Raw genomic sequence first — 22,246 nt, 5'->3', positions numbered from 1 at the left:
TCAAAAAATATATAACAACTGTCACACATACACTACGAAACAATATCTACAGAAGAAATGTACGCATCCTTCACATCCAAAAGAATGTTACGCAATGAGTAACGAAGCAAGATCTCAAAATAGATAAAAGATAAAAGATAACAAAAATATACTACAACCGAACAACGGTACCTTCGTCATAATGTTCGCTTTAGTCAAAGACTATAGTAACTTTGACAAGTATTCTGGGGTCATCTGTCAACTTTGACAAGCATTCTGGTGTCATGTGTCAAGGGGAAGAGTGTGAGGCTTGACAGAGAGTCGCTTTGGTCGCAAGGTGAGTGTTTTAACAAGGGAATAATGACAGGAATTGAGGACTGATAGTTCATGACAAGTGAACGATTTCTCTTTAATTGTGGTGTCAGTTAAGAAGTCACTGGTACCAATTATGGCAATGTCGATTAATGTGTGCGCGTATGTGTGTGTATGTATATATGTATATATATATATATATATATATATATATATATATTATATATATGTATATATATATATATATATATATATATAATATATATATATATATATATATATAATATTATATATATTAATATAATATATATATATATATATATATATATATATATATATATATATATATATATATATATATATATATATATATACATATACATGCACACACTCATATCTATCTATGCGTGAACAAAGGTCTAATATGAGCCAAAAAAAAACATCACAGACAATGTTTGGTGAATCAATAACTCTTACTTCTACTTTTTTTTATTTTTTTTATTTTGCTTGTAGAGCAAGTCCAAGCTGTGTTGGTCGAAGATGAAAGTCGGACAAGTTGCATAACGTCTGGTAATTAAGCACAAGCAAACGAAGACTCTGGAGTTCAAAAGGAGTTCAAAAGGAAAAGGGAAATAATACAAATGATCGATAACTAAAGAATTACAGAAAAAAAAATCTAAACGCAAGAGAGAAAAGGCTCAATAAGTTGTTTGCAAAGAAAGTCACACTTCCTCTCTTTCCTCGTGTCAGAAAGATGTTCCTTTGCTCCTTCCAGTGCTCCTGGAAGGCTAAAACAGAGGACAGGGATAACTAAACATCCTAGTCGAGAGAAGGAGCGAAGGAGAGAGAGAAAACGTTCGTCCAAGGCGCGGGGTCCTGTAGCGTCGGAAGGGCGTCGTAACGTGAGGAAGGATCGAAGGCTACTAACTGCGGCAGGCCACGTCGCCGTCGCCCTCGAAGCCACGCGGACAGTAACACTTGTACGACCCCGGGACGTTCATGCACTTGGCGTTCTCTCCGCAGGTGGAGGCCAGCCCGCACTCGTTCAGGTCCGTGCACCTCTCGCGGGGCTTCCCTGAGAATCCGGTGGGGCAGCGGCACTCGTACGACCCGGGGGTGTTGATGCACGTGGCCGCCGTGCCGCACGGGAAGGTCCAGTTCGACTCCGACTGACTGATGGCGTTCTCCAGCGCCTCCGGCAGCAGGCTGACGAACAGGTCGTCGGCCATCGTGACGTCGAGGGTGATGCTGGTGGTCGTCTCGACGCCGTCTTCGTCGTCGTCGCGGTCCGAACTCGGGTCGACGCACTCGTTAACGTCTTCGCAAGGTTAGCGTCGGACGGATTAGTTTCCCTAACTCTCATTATTTCTCTGGGTTCTTTTTTTTTTAGTAAGTTAGGCCGTAAATGTATTGCTAGTTGTATACTGTGTAGATTAATTCACCATGATTCTCCAGTAAGCTAGTAATTAGTGTCTATCATTACATTAGCATGGTACGCGTCATTAGTTTCAACAAAACTACCATTTGTTTGAAAAGCTACACTGGCTAACTCCGCCATGGAATTAGTGAGACAATGCCCAAAATGTCGACTGCCCAAAACTAATGCTAGGTTATCACATCTAACAGCAAACTAACAAAACAAAATCCCCCAATAAAAATAAACTAGTAAAAGCCCGATTCCCGTTTTCTTTACCTTGGCAGGCGCCGTACATATTGTAGGGGTCACCGATGTATCCGGGAGGACATGCGCATGTGTAGTTGTTAATACCGTCCACACAGATGGCGTTGGTTGCACACGGACTACCTGCACATTCGTTGATGTTCTGCAAGGAGATAATACAAATTCGATACTTAGTTATTTGATATAGAAGAAAAAAATCTAGCTAGGAAAAAAGAAAAATCACACCCACACCCCATATCCTAATAACCCCAAACACTCCCAACTCCTTCTGCTCCCTCCCCTCCCACCTCCCCCTCGAAGGACACTCACCTGACAACCAGATCTCGAGTAAGCATCCCCTTCGTATCCGAGCGGGCACTCACAGTCGTGTCCTCCCTCACGGTTCCTGCACTTGGCCAGGGGGCCGCAGACGTCGGCGCGTTGGCACTCGTCGTAATCGGCGCACTGTGGAAAGAAGAGACACGGGCGATGTTTGTTAGTTTTTTTTTCTTGATTATATTTGTTTTTTATTATTGTGTGTTTCCTTGTGTTATTTATCTTGTTTTTATTTTTTTCTAAAGGTGGGAAATATATCTCTAGGGGAAAGGTCTTTCTGATTTTTTTTTCCCTTATGGTGTTTGCTTATTGTATCTATTTCACTGTTTTTGTCATCTCACTCTGCATCACTCTCTCACTCACTCACCCACCCACCCACTCACTCACTCACTCACCCACCCACCCACCCACCCACCCATTCACTCACTCAGTCATCTCACTTTGCATCTCTCTCTCACTCACTCACCCACTCACCCACCCACCCACCCACTCACTCACTCACTCACCCACCCACCCACTCACTCACTCACTCACCCACCCACCCACCCATTCACTCACTCACCCACCCACCCACTCACCCACCCACTCACCCACTCACTCACTCTCTCTCTACCTCTCTTTAAAAAAATACAAAGGACAAACTTACCCCATCATAAGGGTTGCCGACGAAGCCTTCCGGACACGTGCAGGTGTAGTTGCCATGGTAGTTGGTACAGATGGCGTTACTCCCGCATGCGGCCGGGTCGGCGCATTCGTCGATGTCTGCGGGAGAAGGAAAGATAAAAATAACATTAAGATACATGTACGTGTGTATATATATATATATATATATATATATATATATATATATGTAAATATATATATATATATATATATATATATATATACATATATATATATATATATATTATATATACATATATATGTATATATATGGGATGTTGCAGACAAGTGGGGGTATGTTGTGTGTATGTAACTATATTGCATTAGAGATCCTGTAATCTAACATATAATGATGATAATAAAATGTAGCTATATGAAAAAAAGAATAATGATGATGATAATAATAGTAACAGTGATGATACAAAATTGCCAACATCATCTCATGTTTTTTTATGTTGTTTTTCGATGATGATAATAGTAACAGTGATGATACAAAATTGCTAACATCATCTCATGTTTTTTTTTTTTTTTTTTTTTTTCTTATCTGAACCAGTTCCTACGAAAATGACGCAGGTTATAATAAGAATCCTGACGAGGCTGACGAGAATCCGTCAAGCAGGTTGATCGCCGGCCTTCATACAAGACAAATCCTTTGATCATTATCCTAAACCTCCTACGTAATTGTTCTAATTATCCGACGCGATGTATTACCCGGTCGCGTTACATTAAGGCAAGAGTCCTTCAGTTCCTTGTTTTTGCAGGATCAAATTGGCTTCGGGCGAATTTTGCAATGTTCCCACGTCTAAATGCAACGCTCAGGCTAAATTTCATGGCATAAGCGTCTTTATTAGCGATAGGAATAGAGGTCAAAGTCACCTGGCATGATCTTCAAGGTAAGTTTCTGGCGCTTAACCTATGGTCGATTTGTACGACTACCACCTTTTTTTCGATGCTATTGTCGTCCTTATGGCCTTGTCGCGTTGGGGTCATAGTCGGAAAAACTGCATCAGATCCTTCGATCCCGGAATTTTGTGTTTGTTTTTGTTTTTACGCGGGAAAAATCGTGGGAGCGACGCATCGAAAATATTGCTATAAATCATTGAAACAAAAGAAGGTTCGGTTTGAATTTCAAATGTAACCTCGTATAGCAGAATTATAATGCATGAATAAAAAAGGAAAATAAAGTGTATCCTTGTTCACTTTTCATTTATGTTCACGATTCGTTATTGAACAAGTGTACCCAACCAGTGCTGCCAGATCTCATTCGATAAAAAGCCGTGATAACAAAGTATATTACGAGAGGTTTCTCACGACCCAACGATTGGTAACATTTGTTCCAAAAAATAATTCCCCTCGGGATGGCAATACTTAAAAAGAAATGAAAAAAAAGACAAAAGAAACTTTTTTTCACTTATCGAAAAACCATCTAAATTTTCTTTTTATTGAGGAGCATTTGACCTTCTGACTATGTGACCTAAGGAATCTGGCAACTGTGTCGTCGGCCGCTATTCGGTGACTTTCTACATGCACACGAGGTCAAAGGTCGTCGGCAGTGTGTCACGGAGACCTGGGGGAGGGAGGGGGGTGATGGGGGGTACCGTCACGTTCTCGGCCACTCGCTTAAAGAACAGAATGGTTGTTGTTGTTATTTATAGGCGCTGGGTGTTGGGCAGAGTATGTGGGAGAGAGAGAGTGTGTGGGTATTCGTGTGTGAAGTAATATGCTGTGCGTGACCTTTCGTTATCCAAGTGGAGTTTTGAATTGGTGTCATCTTATCGGCATTCCAATGAGAGGCGGGGAGAAATGATAAAATATGATACTAATGATGGCTCAGTCGCCACGTCGTAAAATGAAAGTTTCTTCTTTTTTTATCTTCTTCGTCTTCTCCTTTGTCTCCTTTTTATTTTTCTCATTCCCCTTCTTCTCCTTCTCTTCGTCTTCTTCTTTGTCTCCTCCTTCTTCTTTTTCTCCTTCCCCTTCTGCTTCTAATTCTCTTTCTCTCTATTTCTATCATCCTCCTCATCCATTCACACCTCTTCTTCCCAAAGTTTCTCTTCCCCGCGATCCTTCCAAGGAATTATCCATTCCTCTCGGAACTTTCTCACAGCGCGCGAGTCAAAGGTCTCACCGGACTATAAGCAACCCGTGTCAAGGTCCTCAGGCATTTAACATCTCTTGTTTACTATGTATTTCAAATGAGTTCGTTCTTTATATGGTTGCGTCTTCGCTGTCACCAATCGGATTTAATTACCATGATTACACTTTTTGTTTAAATTATATATTACTATGACGGCGGTAGCAGGAAAATAAAATAAACAAAACTGTGCATTGGATGGGTGGTATTTTGACGATGGTGTAGCACTGATAATGAATGATAGTGTGGTTTGTTTGAGCATGTTGTACCGGGGAACAAACGACCTGACAAGTGACATGAATCTTCATATCTAAATCTCTCTTTCTCTCTTTCACACACACACACACACACACACACACACACACACACACACACACACACACACACACACACACACACACACACACACACGCACACACACACACACACACACACGCACGCACACACCCCTCATACACTGAGTATCGCGAGCCTGCTCTTCCCTCTAACTTCCCCCCTCCCCCTTCCCCCTTCCCCCATCCCCTTTCCTTACACTTTCTCATGAGGACGCGACTGGTTTAGACTTTCGCTCGGCGTTCGAAAATAATGTCGCTACTTTATCACGGTGTCGTAATAATGAGACAAGGTGATGGAAGGGATGGAAGAAGGAGGGGGGGAGGAGAGAAGGAGGGAGGGAGTAAGGAGGGGGATGAGGGAGGGGGAGGAGAAAGAAGAAGGAGGGGGAGTAAGGAGAGGGGGCGGAGAAAGGAGAAGGAAGGGGGAGGAGAGGGAAGGAAGGGGGGTGATAAATGAGAAAGTTAGGGGATGAGGGAAGGAGGGGGGGGAGGATAGAAGAGGAAGGAAGAGGAAGAAGATAAAAACGGAAAAGTAGGGAAAGGGAAAAGGAGAGAGGAACGGGAGGAAGGAAAGTGAGGAAAAAAAGAGAAAGAGATGAGAGGAGAGGGAAGGGGTAACAAAGAAAAGAAAGGAAAGGTTTGGGCGGTAGTGAGGGGAAAGGGGGGGGAGGGAATCCATTAATCTAAGGCGTTGGAATCTCTGAATGATAATAAGGAAGTAAGATTTTCTTTTTCGTTCTTTTTTTCTTCTTCTTTTCTCGATCTTTTAAAGTGTCATTTCGAGCTTTATTGCGCAGAAATTATCGAGATAATCACCTTTTACCTTAGCGGAAGTGTCGTTTAAATTGACTTAATCAAACGCTTCCGTTTTGTAATTCCAGCAATGACAAAAAAAAAAAAAAAATAGTGATTCTCTAGAAGAAAGAAAGAAAGAAAAAAAAGACGCATCGACATCCGCCTCCTGATTGTCGTTTGTCTCAAGGAGCTTCGAAGACAATCCTTTCGAAAGATTATCAGTCTGGTGATGTCTGGGACACGAAGGACTACGCATCTAGTCCTCCTTGACAGCCGTGACCCAGCGTGACCTCGGATAAGAGTTTCGACTTCAGCGCGCATCCAACGATTCTCTTTTATGAGGTGTTCGTCCTGATTTTCTCGCTCTTTCTCGAAGTTTCTCGTGGCCTCTCTTCGTGTTCCGAGAGATTTCAGTTTCGTTTCGGAAAATTGGATCTCGGGATGGGGATGGGGGGAAGGGGGGGGGTCATGCAAAAAAATACTGTCAGAGAGAATGATGTATGGAAATTTTGCGTGGGAATCGATCTTCGGACAAGAGAACAGGGGAATGAGAGGTGTTTGTGAGTGTTTGTATGTCTGCGTGTGCGTGCGATTTTTGAATAATTGCCTGAAGAGAAAGCTCTCTCTCTCTCTCTCTCTCTCTCTCTCTCTCTCTCTCTCTCTCTCTCTCTCTCTCTCTCTCTCTCTCCCTCTCTCTCTCTCTCTCTCTCCCTCTCCTCTCTCTCTCTCCCTCTCCCTCTCCCCCTCCCTCGCACTCTCCCTCTCCCTCTTTCTCTCTTTCTCTTCTCTCTTTCCTTCCTCAACATCCATCCGCCCTTTCCCCGCATGTGTCAACTTCCTCCTGACTAACCGTCATGCAATACCCTTATGGTATAATATCATAAAGGCCATTTTCGCCTAGTCAGCTTCGCATGATATCACACCAACAGAATCTCTATATAATTTTCATTTTTTTTTTCTCTCTCTCTAAAATTCCTTGCCTTGCAACACCCACCTTTACATCAACAAATGAAAATCAAAACAAAAACAAAACACAAAACAATCCAACACACACGTCTCAACAAACGAAAAGAGAAAACAAGAATAACCCAAACGTGTCCCCAATCACCGCCTGACAGATGCAACCCGAGATAACCTCCAGCATCCCCAGCATCATTCTCACTTCGCTTCGAGATGATTACTGCGGGAGGAAGACAGTGATATTTTATCCCCGCACGAGATGCCTCGAGGACGAATGTAGGACGCGCAGAGTCATTGCAAATCAATATTCAGCGCGAGTCAATATTGATAGGATTGTGTGTGTGTGGTTGTGAGGAGACGAATACATACATATATGCATAGATAAATAAATGAATAGTTGAATAACTAAGGTAATATGTATATACACGTGTCTACATGCATATAAACATAATACACACACACACACACACAATTACACACACATACACACACACACACACACATTTACACTCACACTACCATCATTCAAATATCTCTCGTTTAGATGGGGGAGGAGGGGGAGGGAAGGGAGAGGAGGTGGAGGAGGGAGAGGGAGGAGGCGATACGATAAGAATTATTTACCTTTGATTTCCTGTAATCGGAACCAGTCATGTTAAGTGGGACACCTGAGGAATGCTGTCTCTTCTGTGTCTCTCTTCTGGCCGTTCTTTTTCCTCTTCCAACTCATTCTATCTCATTCTCTCTCTCTCTCTTTCTCTCTTTTAATCTATCTATTTTTATGTACCTATTCCTTCATCTATCTACCTATCTATCTTTCTGTCTTCCTCTACATTTCCATCTCTTCCCTCCTTTCCCTTTTATCCCTCCTCCTCTCCTCTTCCCTAGACGTAAGACTTAAGACTTAAGAGTTTAAACATAAGACTTAAGACATAAGAATTTAGTTTTTAAACTTCAGACTCTAGACTCAGACTTCAGGTTTTAAACTTCAGACTTCAGGTTTCAGACTTCAAGCTTCACATTTCAGACTTGAACATTATCTTCTGCCGAAGGTCGTGTGGTTAGTACGTTGGCCGAGGTGCCGTCGCATGAATGAGCGCCGAGAGGGTCATTCACATAGTGCATCGCCGTCATGCGTGACAGTTTCTTGCTTTTATCAAGCGGTATTAACGAGTGGGAAAGATTTAATCATTCTTGTCTCTTTTTTTCGCTGAAGTTTTATCTCTATTTTCTTTTTTGTTTATTGTTTACTTCCTTATCTTGACGTATGCAAATGCAAGGAGATAAAACGTAAAGAAGCAAAACAATGCATGACTTCCATGGCATTTGATTAGATAACTTTTTTTTTGTTTTCTTCCTCTCATTATTATTATTATCATTTTACTGATGTTGCTTTTACCTTTTTTTTTTATCATTATTGCATTCCCTTTTCACCTCCATTGCCTTTCATTGCTACTTCTTCTTCTTTTCTTCCTCCTTCCTTCTTCAGAGAGACGTCAATTATTTCCCGGTAATTAATAATCTACGCCCGAAGTAGCAAGGGCGTGGGCGAGGGCGTGAGCGTGGGCGGGAGAACGGTATGGAACTAGAGTACAAAACGTTCCCAACGGATTTCTGTTGGTTCTGTTGTTCTGGGAGGCGGAGGTTCGTGACTGTGTATCACTCCGCCGTTCTTTGGTGTTGGGCGGTTTGTTGTTTCTGGGAGAGTTTGCATTTATTTCTCTTACTCTTTCATTCTTTCTCTCACAGTCTTTCGTTCTCTCTCTCTGTCTGTCTGTCTGTCTATCTGTCTGTCTGTCTGTCTGTCTTCTCTCTCTCTTCTCTTCTCTCTCTCTTCTCTCTCTTCTCTCACTCTTCTCTTCTCTCTCTCTTCTCTCACTCTTCTCTTCTCTCTCTCTCTCTCTCTCTCTCTCTCTCTATCTATCTCTCTCTCTCTCTCTCTCTTCTATATACAACATGGAATACGTACAGGAGGGAGCTAGCAATGTACCTATGACATGATATATAACGTATATAATATACTCGACATACAAAAATAAAACTCTAATTCAAATATGGATCTCTAAGCATGTCTGGTAATAATGATTATGAATGAACCAAAAATATATACTCTATACACCTAAAAAAAAAAGAAAAAAAAGGTACTTACCGGAACACTGTGTGTAGCCATCTCCTGTGAAACCTTCTTTGCATTTGCACGTGTAGTGGGCGGGCAGGTTGCAGCACTCGGCATCGGGTGCGCATCTTGCTGCTAACTCTGGGATGAGGCACTCGTCGATATCTGTGCAGGAAGAGAAAATGATTTTGAGTATATCTGTTCATCGTATATAATATAGTATATAATATAATATAATATCTAAATTATCATCGTTAACGTCAACATCATCACCATCATCACCATCATAGCTATCATAAGCATCATCATAACCACCATCATCATCATCATTAATTACAAGCAAAGTAATTTATACGAATATGAACATGTACATCCTCTGCATTTCGGAACTTTTTGCCCCCAGCCGGAAGTAAATGTATACAAAACACCCTACATATAAGAGCGGCATGTGGAACAAGGTCTGTTTATATATATACAAAAAAAGAAGAAGAAAGGAACATGCAAGTCACTGAGAGTAGCTACCCCACCCCCCCTCCCTATCAACTACCTCTCCCCCCCACCCCACCCTCCTATCAACCGTCTCTTCAGCTTCCTATTATGTCTCAAGGAAGTTGTTAATAGGACTCTCCTCTTCCTTCCTACAATTCCATCCGTAATTCGATGTTCTACGCCATTAGACAGCCAGCCTCAGTTACGGTACCATGGCCATGAAAATACAGAAGAAGCACGGGTGTGATTAGACGCTAAAACAAGGTGCTTAGCTGTTCCTCCTTCCCCTCTCACCTCCGCCTTTTGTTTACGTCGGTTACACTCCCAATCGCTCGTGAGTTGTGCGAGGGTTCTCCGGCGATACGCAATAGAGACAAAAGAGGATACTTAATTATACATCTGTCTAAGGGTGAAGAAGAGATTTATGGTTGTATACGCCGGTGGATTACAAGGCCGTTCTTGTGTGAAATTTTGGTTTTACGGTGGGTTATGGTTCTTGTGTTGGGGTAAAATCGGTTGATTATCATTATATATGATTCGTAATTGAGTCCGTTGTCAGTATTTTGGAAATTATAATCTTTGCAAGTATAGTGTGACTACAAGGAGTAATAATGGAGAGGAAGAAAGCTGGAGAATGGAGGCGCAACCTTACAAATAGTCACAGAACGAAATAGTGACAACTGCATCCGAAATTGTAGTTCACGAAAAGCACTAAAGCAAAACCAAACGAGAAAAAGTCTTTTTTTTTTTACATTTCCCATTTGCAATTTTGATGCAACTGTAGTTTCCTCTCCCGACCCGCCTTTAACGGGAGGAGGTCGCACGAAGGTAAGACTCGAGAACCTCCAGGTAATCTAACAACGGTCTGGCGGGGTGCCGGCGTGCCCCTTTATATCTTGGATACGCTCTAGGAAACTTGTGCCCCGAGAATCCAGTCCGTCCGTGCGAAGGGAACCGTTGCTCAGTCAATGTCCTTCACGCAGAGTGGGAGCACGCCAGGAGGAGGAAGGGGGGAGGGGAGGAGGTGTAGAAGGAGGTAGGGTAGGTCTGAGGTGAGGGGAAGGGTGGGGTTGGTTAGGGGGGGAAGGACCCTCCACCCACTCGCCTCCACGCTTGGCCAATGGAAGGTGCTGAAGATGAGCGCCATCCCTGAATCATAACCGTCTCCATCGCCGGCGAATTCCGGCGCTGGCTGACTGGGGAGCCATCGGGAAGGCGCCGGTGCTTGGATGATTCCATAGCACAGACCCATTTCTCATTTTGGCTTGAGCGCAGATGCGTCTGCGTTTGACAGCCTCTGTATTTTTTATTTTTTTTTCTTCGCATCGATTTGCTTGCCGAGACGAAGAAGCCAAGGCAAAAATATTGAAGAAAAGGGAAGGAAAGGTAGGATGAAGACTCGTCAGAGACAGTAGCAGATGCGTGACGCCCTACGCAACGTGACGATCACCTCGGAGTGTGACCTTAGAGCACCAGCCTCGTCGTTTCCTGTGTGTTCTGTGCCTTCACCGCTACGCCGCTGCACTCGGCTGAAGCTCAACGCTGCCGGTTTGCATTGAATTAAAACCGTCGACTAACCAAGACCTCAAGACTGACAAGAGTTCACGTCAAAAGGACTTCAAGAATGACGTGCGTTCAAGTGGAGACTGAAAGGGCGTGGCTGGCTGCAAATGCCTCTTTTCCGAATCTTGACGTGGGTGTTATTGACTGGAGCTGTGATGCAGGATTTAGTGTGTTACATGGGAATTTACTTTTTCCGCCTTGTAGTGAGTCGTTGATCGTGATAATATGACAAACCATTTCATACATTGGAAGAATGTGACATATGCTGAGATGATACGCAAGTTACAGGTGTAGAACACACATGCGCGCGCGCACACACACACACACACACACACACACACACACACACACACACACACACACACACACACACACACACACACAGGGGGGGGGTGACACCAATAGAAAGAAACCTACAAAAGAAACGCAAAGTGCGTAGGCATACCTCCTATTATATGGAAAACACCTAGATAAGAGCAGTCTTATAAGGAAAGGCATATCTTCTGCATCTTAAAGAGGCCCAGCGCCTGAATACCCTTCCAAGAATGCATAGCCTCGAAGGCGCTACAAAGAATTATGATCATGAAAGGCCTCGATTCCGGAGCCGCCATCTTGGTTCTGATGCGAAACAAATGGTCTACACTGTCGATGGTCTTTTTAAAACTACATTCGAACCCACTTTTTTCGACAATCTAAGGCCGCGCTACCCGCCTAAAAAAGAGAAAAAACCGGCAAAGGCAAACGATAGGCCTACAAATAAGGCATAAGATCATCGTCTACACTAAGACGACTCTCCGGGTTGTCAAAGAGACGAAGGTTTCGGCTCCGTTCCTTACATATTCATTGGCTGTTCCGCCGCACACGCCCTTCGCCCACCCTTATACAGGACGAGGCAAGGACAAGGACCCAGCCAAGAAGTCGTCGGGAGCCTATCTATCAGGAATACGCAAGATGAGGAGGGAAGGAGAGACGGAGAGAGAGAGAGAGAGAGAGAGAGAGAGAGAAGGAGAAGTAGAAAAGGAAAACTAACATACAGCACACAAGAGAGAAAGGAAGGGAAGGGAACGGAGAAGGGAGAGAGGGAAGAAATGAAAGAGAAAGATAAGGCGAGAGAGAGAGAGAAAGGCAAATACCACATATCGGGAAATAGCGGACAGGAATGGAGCGACGGCTGAGAGAGAGGGTCGATATGACAGAAGGAATGTCGGAAAGCCTAAGAATGGGAGTTCCTGTCGGTATGCTATCATGACCAGAAACGCAGGGAATCGATAAGCACATTATCATTTCATTTTTCACTTGGGACTCTTCTGTCAAGACCGAAATATAATTATAATAACGATAATTAATATACCAATACAATTATCATACGGTTAATCACGTGACTGAATTTCCCCTTTTTCAGAAACTCGCGTTTTTGTACTCGACCCCGGCCATTTTCCTCCACCGGATCCAAAAGCATTCAATCCGGTGTTACACGAACGCTCAAGTCGTGCTTATAGTCCTCAATCCCTCGCGCGTTTTCTTTCTTTTTTTTTCCTCGTCTTTCCTGAATTCAAGCACGTCTTTCCTTTGACAAACGCTTTCCCGGTCGCGGATATCGAATCTCAAAGCCGCGCTAGGAATGACGAAGCAAAATCAGAAATAAAAGTGAAAATTCCATGATAAACAAGATGGCGAACCAAGACAATAGGTGACTTGATTTTAATTTTAAGCATTGATCTGGCTAGTCTGATTTCAATCCTCATTGGTGTTATTTGTATCAATTAATAAAAAAAAATGTATATTAAGAAAGGCGATGAAGTACACACAAGGAAGGATGATTAAATGTAACACGTAAGGGAAGAGAAAGAAAGAATAGAAGGATTCTTTCTACGGAATTTCTCTCTCTTCCTGTCCTTCGAAGGACAAATCATCACCCTGTGAATGATATCCGTCGAGACCATAAAATAAAACATATCCTTTCGCTTTCCGCATGTCATTTGAACCTGCGAATGATGACAGTGGAGAAAACCCAGTCCCCCCTCCCCCACCTTTTCTCAATTCCTACCTCCCTTCCTCCATCCCCTTTGTCCCTCCCTTTCCCCTCCTTCTCTCCCCTTCTTTCCTCCTTTTCTCTTCTCCCCTTCCCCCTCTTTCCTTCCTCTTAACCTCTTCTCCTTCACCTTTCCACTTCCCTTCCCCCTCTTTCTTCCCTCTTCACCTCCTCCCCCATCGTCCCTTCCCCCTCTCTCCCACCCCCCTTCTTGCATAGGCGATGGGCACCAATGCACAGGACGGCGTGGGTGGAATGCGAGGGTGGAAGATGACAGCAATTTTACACGTAATTTGAGGAAGAGCACGAGACACGCGATACTTGGAGGAGCGTGGGTAGCAGAAAGAGGGAAGAGGAATGGAAGATATAAAGGGAGAGAAGAGGTGAGGTGTGGAAACTAAGAGGAAGAAAATTGGGAAGGCGTGAACACTTAAGTTGAGGGAGATGGGATGGGAGTAGCACACGCAGTCCTCTGCTCACTTGTTTGAAGGCTGGTATTAGCACAATCTATTTACATATTGCGCATTATCATTCCTGTGCTCCACCCTTTTCTTATTCTCTATCTCTCTCTCTATCTATCTATCTATCTCTCTCTTTCTCTCTTTCGTTCACTCTCACTCTCCCTCTCTCTCTTTCACTCTCACTCTCTCTCTCTCTTTCACTCTCACTCTCTCTCTCTCTCTTTCACTCTTTCTTTCACTCTCACTTTCTCTCACTCTCTCTCTCTCTCACCCTTCTACCCTCTCTCACTCTCCCTCTCCCTCTCTCTAAAAAATCTATTGCCGTAGGTGACCTCAGTTTCTAATAGCAATCCTAGCAACCATGAGCAACTTCAGACGGAGTTCAGCAACCTCGCAGCTATTGCTATTCTTCCTCCCTCCATCAACCATAGTCCTTCATTCCTCCTCCTCTTTGTCTCCTCCCTACCTCCCTCTTCTTCACCTCCTCCTCCTCCTCCTCGACCTTCTCCCACCCCCATTATTTTCCTCCAATCGCCTCTCTCCTGTAGGCGAGTGCCCTCCCTCTGCCACTCCTACCCCATTCTTCTGCTCTTCCTTCTTCCCACTTACTCCCCTGACATCTTTACCCTGCCCCTCACTGTGCCCTTCCCCTGCCACTGCCTACCCCCTCCCTGTGCCCGTCCCCTGCCACTTCCTATCCACTCCCTGTGCCCTTACCCTGCCACCGCCTACCCCCCCCCCCCCTGGCGCCCTTCCCCTGCTACCTCCCCTTCCCCTTCCTAGCACCCTTCCCCTGCTACCTCCCCTTCCCCTTCCCGTACGACCCGCCACGAACGCTGTGGTCCGGCCGCGGGTCTTATCGGAGTCACTCAACCTCGCGTGGGCGAAGTGGACGTAGCCCGAGCCTCCAGGAAGGGATGCAACTAATCGCTATTATCTTGTGATTCCTCTTTCTACTCTCGCGATGGTCGGATGATTGTATTTGTTTTATTTATTTTCCTCTCTCTCTCTTTCTCCCTCCTCCTCCCGCACTTCCCCTCTCCGTCGGAAGAAGCTATCATTCTATTTTTTCTCCTCCTTCCATCTTTCTTCTCTTCGCCCTCCTTCCTCTTTGTGTCGTGTTTTATCGATCTCTTTCTGAGTCGCTGAGCCTCCTACGGGTACCACTCCCTGTATGACTCACCCCCTACCCCTACTCCTCCCTCTCCCCTTACCCTTACCTCTCTCCCTACCCCTACCCCGCACCCTTTTCCTCATCCAGAGTGACTCACACATTTGGCTTCGGGACTTACTCCTTTACCACAAGACCTTCAATTAAAACTAACTATACAACTGCCCATTCCCGCTCCCTCGTGGAATCACCTTCTAATGGCCAAAAGTGTGATTAGTTTATGCTGATTGGCGATTGGGATTTTTTTTATGGAAGCTAACGAGAGCTTACTCTTGTTAGTCTAACTATCTCTCTGCCTCTGTGCATCCCAAAGCACTTCGATCAACCAGTTAGCAGAGATGTTTGTTTGTGCCGGCGGTCTCTTTTCTCGGGATGTTTACGTTCGTGATGGTTTCGCAAATATTTCCCTCGTGTTATCACTAACTGTTGCAAGAAGTGTATGAAATGTTTCCCTCTGTGATTGATCTACCTTTTTATATATTTATTTATTCGTTTAATCATAGTTATCAGTACACCTCAGTGACTTACTGAGTATTGTTATCAGCAAGTCTTCAAAATAAGATTTTGGACAAGGGACGTGGTTAGCTTGTAAGTAACCACTTCACAGTTGCATAAGCAATTTGCAAGCATGCTAAAATAATGCACCAGTCTGACAAGTGTCCTGCTAGATTTGTATCCTTGGTACGTGGAGAGAATTCCTAGTAAGTGGAGGGAGAGAGAGAGAGAGAGAGAGAGAGAGAGAGAGAGAGAGAGAGAGAGAGAGAGAGAGAGAGGAGAAGAAGAAATTAAATAAAAAGAAACCGAGTCAAAGAGAAAACTCCAGAGAAAGGGAGAACTATCTCAAGGTGCAAACCAGACAAGGGAAAACACGGAACACGGTCATGCAGACTTCGCTCGCTCCTTGCATGCCAATTACAGCGCTCGGGTCATGGGCGAGGAAATGCCATGCACACACACACACACTCCCGACCAGAGAGGATGCTGACCCTCCCTAACTGGCTCTAGCTATCCATGACCTCCCCGTGACCTCTTCCTGCTCCCCAACCCACCCCCGCCCCATCCCCCTTCCCCCCCTTATCCTTTTAACCCCTCCCTTGCCCAAGAGACGTCCCGGGATGTCACAAGTTCTTGCAAAAGCAATGGCATCGTAAAAGCAACCGGTTGTTGAAAGAGCCGATGCTAACAAGCCCTTCGGAATGCGCGTATCCCGTTAGTCTTTGTGCCTTATGGTAATTGTCTCGATAATTTAGCAACTATAGTAATTACAGTGGAGGGAATTGCAGTGGCTTTGATAAAGATCACAGAGCTAATAAATCGATTCGGATCTAATAGATATATCATAAATATCATTAACCAGATTGCATCTAATGATTTTGGATAGTCACCATGCTCATTTTGGGATAATTGCTGCCATATCGATAGCACGCCCATCAGCTATGGCGAGCTCCGAGGGTGAGAAAGTGATAGTGACCAAAATTCCAAGCAACAATAAAAACAGGTCCAGTATCCGACGCCCAGAAAGTGATTGCATCTCCTTCTTTGGGGGGAACAGTCCCACTCTCTCTTGTATGACCAAACATACACGGAGACACATAATCACACACACGCACACACATACATACATACAAACATAATCGCACACACACACACACATACACACATGCAAAACACACACACACATACACAAACATATAATCGCACACATATGCGCAGATACACACACGCACAACACAACACAACACAACACACACACACACACACACACACACACACACACACACACGCCCACACATACAATCAACACACACACACACACACACACACACACACACACACACACACACACACACACACACACACACGCACACACACACACACAACACAACACACACACATACATACTACAAACATAATCGCACAACACACACACACAACACACATGCAAAACACCACACACATACACAAACATATAATCGCACACATATGCGCAGATACACACACGCACCCACAACACAACACAACTACAACACACACACACACAAACACACAACACACACACACACATAATCGGATACACACACACACACACGCACACACATACATACATACAAACATAATCGCACACACACACACACACACATACACAAACATATAATCGCACACATATGCGCAGATACACACACGCACAACACAACACAACACACACACACACACGCACACACGTATACATACATACAAACATAATCGCACACACACACACACACACATACACAAACATATAATCGCACACATATGCGCAGATACACACACGCACAACACAACACAACACACACACACACATACACAAACATATAATCGCACACATATGCGCAGATACACACACGCACACACATACATACATACAAACATAATCGCACACACACACACACGCACACACATACATACATACAAACATAATCGCACACACACACACACACACACACACACACACACAAAAAACACACACACACACACCACACACACACACACACGCACACACATACATACATACAAACATAATCGCACACACACACACACATACACACATGCAAAACACACACACACATACACAAACATATAATCGCACACATATGCGCAGATACACACACGCACAACACAACACAACACAACACACACACACACACACATATAATCGCACACATATGCGCAGATACACACACGCACATACACAACACAACACACACACACACACACGCACACACATACATACATACAAACATAATCGCACACACACACACACGCACACACATACATACATACAAACATAATCGCACACACACACACACGCACACACATACATACATACAAACATAATCGCACACACACACACACATACACAAACATATAATCGCACACATATGCGCAGATACACACACGCACACACATACATACATACAAACATAATCGCACACACACACACACATACACAAACATATAATCGCACACATATGCGCAGATACACACACGCACAACACAACACAACACAACACACACACACACACGCACACACATACATACATACAAACATAATCGCACACACACACAGACAACACACACACACACATACACAAACATATAATCGCACACATATGCGCAGATACACACACGCACAACACAACACAACACAACACACACACACGCACACACATACATACATACAAACATAATCGCACACACACACACACATACACAAACATATAATCGCACACATATGCGCAGATACACACACGCACAACACAACACAACACACACACACACACGCACACACATACATACATACAAACATAATCGCACACACACACACACGCACACACATACATACATACAAACATAATCGCACACACACACACACATACACAAACATATAATCGCACACATATGCGCAGATACACACACGCACAACACAACACAACACACACACACACACACATACACAAACATATAATCGCACACATATGCGCAGATACACACACGCACAACACAACACAACACACACACACACATACACAAACATATAATCGCACACATATGCGCAGATACACACACGCACAACACAACACAACACACACACACGAAGGTAGCTAGAATATATATCAGTCTTTTATTCGATAGGCCTAACCATTCCAGCACGAAATGAAAAGATAATGTAGCCATTCATCAGAATTTAATTAGCCTCATAACCTCATAACCTCATCTAGTCCATCAAAGAAAACGGCTCTGCGATTTCTCTTCAAGGGGTGACTTAAGAGAAAACAGGCTATCGTGTTTCGTAAACATGTAGTCAAATCATATTCATAATTCACCAATTCTAAGATAAGATCGATGTTCATGCAATTAAATCAAACACTTTCTTTTTGTGTTAATACATTATTTCAATTTCTAAACACCGTATTTTTTTCTGGTGCGATATGAAAACGGAGTGAAAGTAGAGAAACGTGTAATATAAGCTTTAAATACACCCTAGGCAAGTGTGATTACCTCTTCTATGGTCGGAATTTCACCGCTGTTTACAAAGGGTGAAACAGGCGCTACACATTGTCACAGGAAAATGTTATGTGTTGCAATTCAACGTATTGCGTAAGGTTGTTTCATAAGTTTCACATGGCCTAAGAATTTATTTGTCTTTCGATGTATTCGGAAGGAAATCAGTCAGTTATAATTGAGCCATGTGAATAATTTCTTGATGCCTTGTTCAAGTTTATGGTGAACATTAAGAAATAAGAAAAGAAACAAAAACGAATGACTAAAACTATATGTATATATATATATATATATATATATATATATATATATATATATATATATATATGTGTGTGTGTGTGTGTGTGTGTGTGTGTGTGTGTTGATAAGAAAGAATATGAGAGAAATATAATGAAAGGAGTAAAATAATGACGATGATGATAGTAGTAATCTTAATTATGATACGATTGATAATGATAATGACAATGATAATCAGAACGGCCACTGCCACAGCGCGAACAGGAAGAGAAAGGACGCAACGAAAGCAACGAAAGGCGAAAATGACAAACAACGAGAAGGACAAAGTGAGGGACAAGGGAACCTCACACTCACTCTGCAAGAACCACGCCCTCGCCGCCCACACAAGCAACGCCCAGACCTTGAAGGCTGCCTGTGCGGGCGTGCCTGGCTCCCCGAAGGCGAGGGTGACAGCCGGGAGGGCGCCCTGGGGAAAGGGACACGGGGAGAGATTGGGAGGAAGATCTTGCTTTCGTCAAAATTGGGAACGATGGAAGAAAGGAGAGAGGGAGGAGAGGGAGGGAGAGAGAGAGAGAGAGAGAGAGAGAATGGAATGTCATTCCGAGGGCAACAAAGATCACCAAAGCGCAGTGTATACCAACATGCACGCCCACTTCATCCACCCTCGGCCTCTCTCTCTCTCTCACTTAGAAGGCAGGGCGGCGCCCACGGAGTGACCTTGCTCCAGATGGAAGAAACAGGGGCGCGCCCTCCCGCCCCTTCAACAAGCGCGACGGCAAGTGACGTACGGGAAGCGCACGCGGTGTTGCAAGACTCAACCGCTAGATGTCACTGCAGTCACGCGTCACGGCAATGGATGGGTCGCGTTGCTTTGCCTTCGGTCTGGTTGCAGAGAACGCGCAGGAATTGCGGGAATGCGGGGAGCTTGGGCGGTGATAATGGCTTGTACTGTTTTGCTGGGCTGAAGAATTTTCGAAGTTTTATCATGCAACTGTGTTAGATAGATAGATGGGTGATTCTATAGATATATAGATTTATATGTATGTATGTGTATGTGTGTGTATATATACGTAGATAGGCAAACAGATATGGAGAGAGAGAGAAAAAAAAAAGAAGAAGAGACAGAGTAAACAATACCTCAGCACATCCTCCTCCGACACAGATGCAACATCCGCCCTCGCCCCACGCCCCCTTGCAGGAAGCCCTTGTTGCTGCTATGCCACTCCTCTAACCCCCCCCCCCCTCCTTTCCTTCCCTCCTCCCAAGTCACTGTCCTCCCTCTCCTCTCTTTCGTTAACCGCTGTAACTGTTTTTCTCATCTCCGCTTTGATAATAGCAGTGATTTTAAATTGTAAATGTATTTTTTAGATTCTTGTTAAGGAGATTTCCTGTTAGGAAGCGAAACTGACACAACGGGACACCTAACGAATTATACAAATTATATCTTCTTCCTCTTGCGACAGTCACTGCTATTAGCGCCAGTGCCAAGGCTTCTCCCGACGGTGCCAAATGCCCGATGCCACATCAGGAATATCGACTGACGACTTTTGTGAATGACAAACGACCTTCAGTAATGCCAGTATCTTGCGCGATTTTTTTCTCTTACGTGTTTTAGACAACAACAATGTATACATATATATATAAAAAGTCCCAAAGTCATTGCGGCAAAATCCAACCTTCAAGAGAGAGTGTTGAAAGGGTTGAAGAACACATTCCATCGCGAGTCCGTGACTTCTCCACGTCCTCGTGAGTACAGGGGGAGTAGGGTGGTGGGAAGGGGGAGATGTAGAGGGTGAGGGAAGGAGAGAGAGAGAGAGAAGAGGGGAGCGGGTGAGCTGGCAGAGAGAGAGGGAGAGTGGTATGATTATGGGGGGAAGAGGGACAGGTGAGGATAGGAACACGGGTGGATGGAGGAGGGAAGGTGAAGAGGAAGAAGAAGGGGGTGAGATGTGTGTGTGTGGGGGGGGGGGGGAAGACGGGTTGGGGATGAAATGAGAACCGGTACTCACGGACGAAGAACGGCAACTCATCGCGAGAGCCTTCTGTTGTGAATTACTGAAACTGAAACGTATTTTCTTCTGCAGTGAACTGAAATATTTCTTTGTTTCTTTTTTCTGTTTTATTTTTTTTTTTTTTATCATCATTTTTTTATTTTGGCGTCTTCGTCATCCTCTTCTTTATTATCTTCTCCGACTACTTCTACTATCACTATCCCTCTCAGTAAGACGTGGCTTATAGATTCAGTGAATCTATATAAAAAAAGAAATAAAAAAATATCTTGATAAGCTTATTAGTCGGTGATACGACACAACGAAAAAAAAACGAGAAAAAAATGAAGTACTAAGAAAGCAGCCCGAAAAGAAACGAAAAGTTACAACAGCCCGGCGCCCTGCATCTCCAGTCGAGAAGGTCACATGTTGCAGAGGTGAAACTGTAATCAGAGTGTTCCCAGGAGACCCCTCTCCCCTGACTGAGGGGGGCGGGGAGGGGGAAGGGTAACAGCTGATCTATCATAACGAAGGAAGTCGTTATCGTAATGTCGGCCTCCTGGCGTTTACCCTTTGGGAGATTCATCACGCAATTACTCATCTTTATACTCACGAATATACAGATAAGATCATGAAATAAGCATATCAAGATAGCATCTGCCTTCTTCCCTCCCTCCCGCCCTCGCAGACACGCTCGCTCTCTCTCTATCTCTCACTCTCTCTCTCTCTCTTTCTCTCAACCCGAGAAACCTCAAGGGTGAAGCAGCGCCCCTAGCGGCTAACGGAGGTACTGTCTGTGTGGTTGACTGCTGAGAACAGCGAGGGTCAGACCCGCTCGAAAGAGAGGTGATGCAGCCGGGATGGAATTTCCGCCTTGCTTCTTTCTTTTTTTTTTTTCATTTTCGTTTTACGTCGCCTCCGCTAAATGGTACTCTTCGCGCCGGAGTTGGCTTCCGTCTGTATCACGTCTTCGCGCC

General features: G+C 44.2%; 1 protein-coding gene across 1 annotated transcript in view; it reads right to left on the bottom strand.

Annotated features, from left to right (window-relative positions):
- Positions 1 to 22,246, bottom strand: part of LOC122258285 (uncharacterized) — a 190,779-nt gene that overhangs the window by 81,386 nt on the left and 87,147 nt on the right. Inside the window, 5 exon segments of the mRNA XM_086536787.1 lie at positions 1,220 to 1,609; positions 1,985 to 2,114; positions 2,282 to 2,416; positions 2,934 to 3,049; positions 9,321 to 9,452. Of these exon segments, the coding sequence (XP_086392913.1) occupies positions 1,220 to 1,609; positions 1,985 to 2,114; positions 2,282 to 2,416; positions 2,934 to 3,049; positions 9,321 to 9,452 (903 nt within the window).

The sequence above is a fragment of the Penaeus japonicus genome, unplaced genomic scaffold (assembly GCF_977035675.1).
Source record: "Penaeus japonicus unplaced genomic scaffold, GWHDUDI00000001_assembly GWHDUDI00000005, whole genome shotgun sequence".
Taxonomy (NCBI): Eukaryota; Metazoa; Arthropoda; class Malacostraca; order Decapoda; family Penaeidae; genus Penaeus; species Penaeus japonicus.
Note: the sequence above shows the minus strand (reverse complement) of the source record. Positions and strands in the feature narration are given on the sequence as shown.